The sequence below is a fragment of the Limulus polyphemus genome, unplaced genomic scaffold (assembly GCF_000517525.1).
Source record: "Limulus polyphemus unplaced genomic scaffold, Limulus_polyphemus-2.1.2 Scaffold1678, whole genome shotgun sequence".
NCBI classification, from domain to species: domain Eukaryota; kingdom Metazoa; phylum Arthropoda; class Merostomata; order Xiphosura; family Limulidae; genus Limulus; species Limulus polyphemus.
The window spans coordinates 44,153-52,406 of NW_013667288.1; the positions used below are offsets into that span (position 1 = coordinate 44,153).

Genomic DNA, 8,254 nt, shown 5'->3' on the forward strand with positions numbered 1-8,254 from the left:
AGTTAACTTACGTCAAAGATGACAAATGCTCAATAACATCAATAATGGGGGGTTGTGAACCCCCAATAACATGACCCTTGTTCCAAACTATCACCCCACAGAGTTTGGCTCAGATTGGCCCTGCGACCTAGGACTAGTTAGATAAGTGACAAACAGACACACACACACACACACACACACATTTTTGTGCTTTCTCTCTCTCTCTATCGATATATGTTATATGTGTGTGTGTATTTGATTTTTTGTTTTAGTTTAAGGGCGTGGCGTCATCTATGAATGTAGTTTACATTAACTTACATCAAAGATAATAAACGCTAAATAACGGCAATAATGGGGGTGTGGAGGTGGTTTTGAAACTCCCATTAACATGTCCCTTGTTCTAGACTATCATCCCACAAAATTTGTTTGACATTGGCCCAGCGACCTAGGAGTAGTGAGATAAAGAACAAACAGACAAACACACAGATTTTTGTGTTTTATATATATAGAGATTCACTATAGAAAAACAATTATGTGAAACGTAACAGTTTACTAAGTAGAAGAGGAGGAAAAATCGGGACTGTTTTGTATCACCATTTGGTGCCTTAAGATAGTTGGTTATTTCTTTGCTATCGTTACAGTTATTTCGATAAATTTATTATTAAAAAAAATTTCTTTCCTATTCATTAAGGACATTGGTAGCAGAACCAGGGAAGGCAAGGCCTCCCCTTCCCCCCAATTTTGAACTCATTAGCGAAGTGCTTCTTTGGAGGGGGAATATATTATTTTCTAACTAGTACGGAAAGTTGCTGCCTTAGTTTTGAATCCAATGATTGTGGTTAAACATAGCAAATAAGGTACCCCTCAAACATCGCCCCCCCCAAAAAAAAAGTTCTGCCACCTCTGATTAAGGACCTTATTTCAAGAAGTTATAATTGTGTAATAAAGATAAATACAAGTTTGGTTAAACTGTTTTGTATGGTTAGTTTTCAGAAACTAAATATTTTAACCGAGTTGAAATAAGAAGATAATATTGATTTAATTTACTGAAATGCCAGTATAATACAAAATTTCCTGCGGCTAAGCATCATATAACAAGAACACCATAATGTTAAGTTCGTTTGGAAAAAAAATTACATTGTAAAATTCTCGAATTCATTTATTATGCTATCTCCCGTAAATTTATCGTTTTGAATCTAAAAAATTACGATAGTGTACCGAAAGACATTATGAATTAAATAGTGTGTGATTTTGATGTTGTATCAACATTATATATAATTTCTTCAAAATAAAAGTGACGAATAGTTTGATATTTTCGCATATGAATTAGGTAAAGCCTTTGACATCACATACGTTCGTCTAAAGTTTCATACCAGTAGGCCTGAGAGTTTTGCTATTTACAAACGCACAAGTGAAGATACACCTTGGATTCCTTACCAGTATTACAGCGCCACCTGTAGGGAAACATACAATCTTCCCGACAGCTCGTATGTCAGCAGGGATGACGAGACGAGGGCATTGTGCACATCCGAATTTAGTGATATATCGCCGCTTACAGGAGGAAATGTAGCATTCAGCACTTTGGAAGGGAGACCCAGTGCTTACTATTTTGAAAATAGTCCAATTTTACAGGTAAGTGAAAATCGAAATTATATATTTGATAATTATGTTATAAATTAATTTCATTACAATGTTAAATTAAACAAAAATTGTGAATTATTATGTAAAACAACTGACGTATGGAAATAATTAATTTTTAAAGTATAATTTTGCCCAGAAATAAACTTTAATATCAGAATCGATACAAAATATGATTTGGAGCTCATGATTCAGCAATCAGCAGGCCGTCTTGGTTACAATATTTTGCATTATTGTGGTGCAATATCATACATACATTTGATACAAATATTTGGGCAATTTAAATATATTCGAAGTAACCTCATTTTTCTCAAACGTGGAATTATAATTTATTTTTAAAATTTTAAACACGTACTCAATTATTTGCAATGAAATTTGTAGATATCTAAGACATCTCTTAGTAACATTAACCTTTTTTAGTAAAATGTTCCACGTTTCCAGGTGTTTTATTTGTTATAAGTATATGTATATGTACACTTATTTTCACTAAAGGATCTTAAATATCTTTTGGATAAAACTGTATTCAGAGGGTCAAATAAAGATCTTCTTTTGCTAAGATCCTATAAACGTTTCTGGGCAGTATAAATGAATGTAGTTCTTTAATAAAACAAAAAGTAACTTAAGTGTTAGTATCCTACGGTTGCTGTCGACAGATGGCGCTACCAAAATTGGCTCGATATTTAAGGAAATTTCTTAGAAACTTCAAACCTCAAATAGATATTCTAGGCTTTTATTTTATACATTATCATATGCGTCTTTTCTAATATCGAAACCAGAAGATAAAAAATGTTAATTCTTTAATTAACTATTCAAGTAGTCAATGTAGAACTCATCAATAAAGTATCAACGTACGTTTACACGTTTGTTATTTCTACAGATGAGATTATTCATTGCCTTTGTAATTTAGATCCCATGTAATCGATTAAGACCTAAAAGATATTGTGTAACTTCTATGAACTCATCAGCAGATTAGTGTAATAAATAGGTAGGAAATCTAAAGCGCCATCTTAAACCAGAATCTGTAAAAAATCTTGCAGATAATTGTAATATAAAACATCGCGACCTCAAATGAACTGTATTTATATCTTTACAAAACTAGTGTTGCATTATTTTCCCCAGGAATGGGTAACTGCCACATCAATACGGATTTCTTTGAATCGGATTAATACATTTGGTGATGAGATATTTGGTGATCCCAAAGTTCTAAAGTCGTACTACTATGCCATCAGTGACTTTGCGGTAGGAGGAAAGTAAGTAATTATTTTTTTTTATTAAATTTCTGATCTAGTTTACATTGAGGAACGAGGTATTTGCTTGTGTCTTAAGGTCATCTGTGTGCGGTGTGTGACTTTATACCGCCCTTTGCATATAAAAAGCTCAAAATGTTCTTGATGAATCTGTTGTTTGATGGGTCGAACACCGGGTGAGAGGAACGTTCACATTACAATGAAGAAAGGGTTTCAAGGTGTGATTTTTAGAAATAAACGCTGCGAAATTAATGTGTTGATCTTTCTCTTTCCAAGATATTAAACAGACGTACGTGACCAACACGGTTTACGTCTCCCTATCTTGGTTCTGTGATGTGTAAAAAGTATAGTCTAATTTGTAATTAGTTAGTACGAGGTGTTATATCCAAATGTACCCAAATTAATAAATAATGCGACTTAATGGAAAATTTGTGAGGTAATCGTGATAATAAACGTTTAAAAACACCGAAAGGAGAGTCTAAATGATATTGTGTTTATTGCTTCAGTCACTAATACTTTTAATGTATAATTCTCGCAAATTTTGCCTTAATGTGTTGTTTTATTAATCAAGACATTGAAATTTCATCCTAGTTTTTTATTTTTTTAAAAGAGATTATAATAGAGAATTTTGTACTTTTTATTTCCATTTGTTATCTTTAACGATAGGCCTCAAAATTCGGTTATTTGTACTAAAGCTTGTACCTACATGGAACCATTCCCAGTTATTGCTTCAGTTTGTTTAGTTGGATCTTCATGAAACTTTCAAGAGTTCGTGGTTTTATTTCCCAAAAAATAAAGTTGTAAATAAAGTTTTAATGAAAAGACTTAAATTTAAACAACTTTACGCTGTAATACAAAGTTACAAACTTTCTACACCTTTTTTATTTTGTTTGAACCAAATATTGACATGAGCGATAAGTGAGAAGCATTTTGCTTTCAATAAATTCCAAGAAATGTTTTAAGTGTTACCGAAAGATGGCGCCACCAAATAACTGAAGATTCAAAATAGATTAGCTGATCAGTAGTTATGTTTGTGCATAAATCTAAAAATAAACAAGTATTTGTTTGTTTATCTATATTGTTTAGACCTTTTTTATAATTTATGAGTTAGCCATGAACATATGTTTAAAGCAAGGGAAATATACTGAATAGTTACAATAGTTGATATTTTGAAATGTTTGAGGTAAATTCGAGTGGTTATAATTGTAATTTATTTTCTGTTATAAATCTGCTAGATTTATAGAGATATGTTGTGTTTTTGGTATAACACAGATGCTGTTACAAGAATAACAAATATTGACACTTTAATGTAAACTTTCAGGTACGAGTGTAATGCCATCTAACTTGCCATAATAAACACTGTTTTTTGGTATAACACAGATGCTGTTACAAGAATAACAAGTATTGACACTTTAATGTAAACTTTCAGGTACGAGTGTAATGCCATCTAACTTGCATAATAAACACTGTATTTTAAACTTTCAGGTACGAGTGTAATGCCATCCAACTTGCAATAATAAACACTGTATTTTCAAGAAAAAAAGGATCAATTGGTGACCTGTGAAAAAAAAACCGCGACGTTTCGTCTTACAGCTTTTTTCAAGAGGTTAACTCTCTAAAAATGTGAAAAATCGTAAGGATAAACGTTGATGTAAATAAATGGTTCTCACAGTTATCTGGTTGTCTATTTTTTGTTAGACGATACACTGGAATGTAATGTATATCGCAAGACAAAACTAATATTTTTATTAAAACGTCTACTTGCTAAGGTTGTCCTCTGATCCGCAGAATAACAACTGACGTTTCATATTATTTATATCAATTATTCATATCAAGTATTGAATTAACCATCTCTGCCGTTCTTTTTCTATCATTGCCAAGTTTGTGTGTATCGCCAACCCCTGTATTACTACTGTTTTTTTTTTGTTGTTTTCAGGTGTAAGTGTAACGGACATGCTACCGAATGTGTCGTCACTGGAGAAAGACTTGAAGAGCAAAGATTGGTTTGCCGTTGTCATCACAACACCACGGGACCTGATTGCAATGAATGCTTACCATTTTACAATGATCTACCATGGGCAAGAGCTACGGCCGCCAATGCTAACGAATGCCAACGTAAGAATTATAGCATTTTTCTTTTGTCTTAATTTCGATTGGAGAAATAAAACAAACAAGCAATGACCTAATTTCAATTCTAATTAGCTCTTGCAACTGTTAATTACACATAAAATAGAATAGTTTAGTATTTTGTTGTTAGTATTTTTGATTTAATTCTCCACTCCCTCTAGCCAAGTGTGGCTCAAAGGTTAGCGTGCCGGACTAAGAGTACATTGTTAAGTATGACAATCAAAATCTACTAGTTGGTAATAGGTGTTGTTGGCTGACTACCTCCACTTTAGTCTGTCAGTTCAAAATGGGGAACGGCTAGCGCATATAGGCCTTAAGTAGCTTTATGCGAAGATCCGAACACACACAAGATCTACAAAAACACTACTGTATATAGATAAGTATGTAGATGTGGATCTACGACCAAAATGCTGCATTGCAAACCACTGATATAAGAGTGAAAAAAAAATGTAAATAATATATTTAGCCTGACTAACTTAACTATTTTTAGTAGAGAACAATCTGCTTTGAATAAAATTATATTGTTTAAGCTGGTGATGTCTCTTTATAATAAACATGTAAACTGAACTTTTATATTGTATGATGTAAATCCACAGTCTGAGAATGTTAGATCTAGTGGTGTGTTATGGGAGCTTGGTGTCAACGTGTTACGCTACATTTGGTATCCATTCTGTGCGCTTATATGAAAGAATTATTCTTTTTATGTACCATATCACTTTCTTTACATATACATATTATGTATAGCTCTGCACAAACCGGCCTTAAGAAGGAATGATTTTTATCATCTTGGCTGTCCCAGAGAGAAAAAAATGCAACAATGTTTGGTATATACCCCATCTGCAGTCCAAGAAGGAGTGCATTAATTTTTAGATCACAATATATGTTCCACCTATGATGATCATATTTGATGGCCTCAAATATAATCAGCATGCTTTGATATGTTTATTTCGTATTCCCAGCATGAGCAACAGGAATCGATGGCTTAGTGTTCCCCTTGTGCAAAAATACAGTTTTCAGACTATCTTTAGATGAGTCGATAAAAAGTCTCCATTCTTGAGTATGATGATCAGTACTTAATTCTTTCATTGGTGCATCAACATTTGTACAGAAACACAAAGTATCTTGCATTCTGTAGTGAGAAGCAGGACTTTGATGACGACTTCGGAAAGTTGGAAATCTTGTTCCTGGAGTTAATAAATTCCATTGTTTTTAAATGAGAACCAAGAAGTTCCCCATATTGTTTTGATAGAGAAAAGTCACGAATAAGATCATTTAGCTCTTCTTGTGTGAACAGATGAGGCAGTTTATGTTGAGGAATAGAATTACTAGGTGAAAAGGATGAAGATGATTCATTATCTTCTTGACAGGATAACTCTTCTGTTTCCCAATTAGCTGTTGGATGTGGCAATGGAAGAACACCTCCATTTCATTGCAAATGCAATATATAGATATTTAATGTATTGTTCAGTTTTGCTTGAATATCCAGAAACATTAGTCATGCAAAACTAACAGTCAGTTAGATGATATTTGGGCTCACGACATATCATGGGAACTGCAAATGGCATACTTACTCTCTTTTTATTCAACCACTGTGTCGTCAAGTGAGATGTGTAAACTGTACAACACACATATAGAGCCCAGTATTTTTTTTTGGTCCACAATTTTACACCCAAAATAGTGGGAGTAAGCTATCTTTAACTTGTGTGTGATGTTTTTCTTTGGTGAAACTGTAATATATTTTACACAAATGTAGCAGAAACTGGTTGGGTGATTTTTGCACTTTTGGATTTTACTTGAACTGGAGGCAGCCAGCATTTCAAATGATTTTGTAAAAATATAAAGGAATTAATGTTTACAGAACTAGTTTAAAAGATTAAAAAACAACATTTTGCAGAATTTGATTATATAACAGGGAATGATACGAGGAAGAAGCTCGGACTTTATTTTGACTGTGCATGGAGCGAGGCAAAGTGACCAACTGAGTGAGTGAGAGGCAACTGAGAGAGAGGTGTCTGACTCTGCCCCTTTTATGCTTAGTCAAGGGTCTTCTCGAATGTTCTAGCAAACTGAACACGTGAGGGTTTCGTTATTCTCTGGCAAAGCAAGTGAGCGTGGGAATGGAGCAAAAGTGGTGCAAGTTGCTACAGTTATATGGAGAACAAATAGTATATATATATATATATATATATATATATATGAACAATATATCTGGAATTTTAAACCAATACAGTCTGTGTTTGAAGTTACCCATTAAACTGTTTAAGTAAACTTAATTTTACAGCATAAATCTACTGTACTGAGTTGATTGCATGGTATTTCGAATAGTGCTGATAAAACATTGAGATTTTACAATAACTCAAAATCTAGAGGTGATGGACAAATTCTGATTTTTTTAATCAGCATCATCAAATTATTCCAAATCACTTGAATTTTTTCCAGCAACAAATGTTTTGTTGTGCAATGTAATCAACATGTGCATATGAAATCTACTAAAGAACAAGTGAAACTATTAAGCTTTCCAGCCAAATTATGCATTTAATTTTTTTATATTATAATTCACTCTTGATTCCGCTTCTGTTAGGTACCAAAAACTACCTTGACCAATTACGGTTTTGAGCTACGTACATTTGTTTCATCACAGCTAGGTCTTTGGTCGGGATTGTCACTGAATTTGGAAGATGGCTTGTTGTAGTTTTTAACTCACTCTTTTAGTAAGAGTATCAATTCTGACCAAAAGGATTATAACGCTAAAAAGCGAGTTTCGATACCCTTGGTGGGCACAGCATAGATAGCCCATTGTGTAGCTTTAAACAAACAAACAAAACCCTACATTTGCAAGTAGCACCATCCTGTAGCAAATTAGTGTGGAATATTTTGGACTTTTTATGGTAAGATATAAAGATTGATGAGCATTAATTATCGATGTTTCAGTGATAGGTTTGGGAAGAACAAGAAGCGAGTACATTTGTCGTAAACGTAGCTTATAATACAGGATGTAACTTAAAATGTCATTGAAAATCTTAATATACTATTTCAGATTCATCGTTGTTTTTTTTTGTTTTTTTTGAGGAATTGGGACGGACCTTTCATGATTTCTGTTTAGTTTAATTATTAAGTAGGGCTACTGGGTCGTCAGTGTTTATGTTTGGTATTTTTAACCTGAAAAGCATCTCACGCGACACGCGAGTGTCAGGTTTTTTATGTATGTGTAGGCCGGATTCTTTACAGTAGGCGCCTGTGACTTGTTGGCGATAAATTTCAAC

At 33.3% G+C, this 8,254-nt stretch overlaps 1 protein-coding gene across 1 annotated transcript in view; it reads left to right on the forward strand.

Moving 5' to 3' along the window:
• The window catches only part of LOC106464529 (laminin subunit gamma-1-like), a 91,621-nt gene that overhangs the window by 43,120 nt on the left and 40,247 nt on the right, over positions 1 to 8,254 (forward strand). Inside the window, exons 2-4 of the mRNA XM_013924673.2 lie at positions 1,310 to 1,611; positions 2,737 to 2,867; positions 4,801 to 4,979. Coding sequence (XP_013780127.1) covers positions 1,310 to 1,611; positions 2,737 to 2,867; positions 4,801 to 4,979 — 612 coding nt within the window. The remainder of the gene's footprint in view (positions 1 to 1,309; positions 1,612 to 2,736; positions 2,868 to 4,800; positions 4,980 to 8,254) is intronic.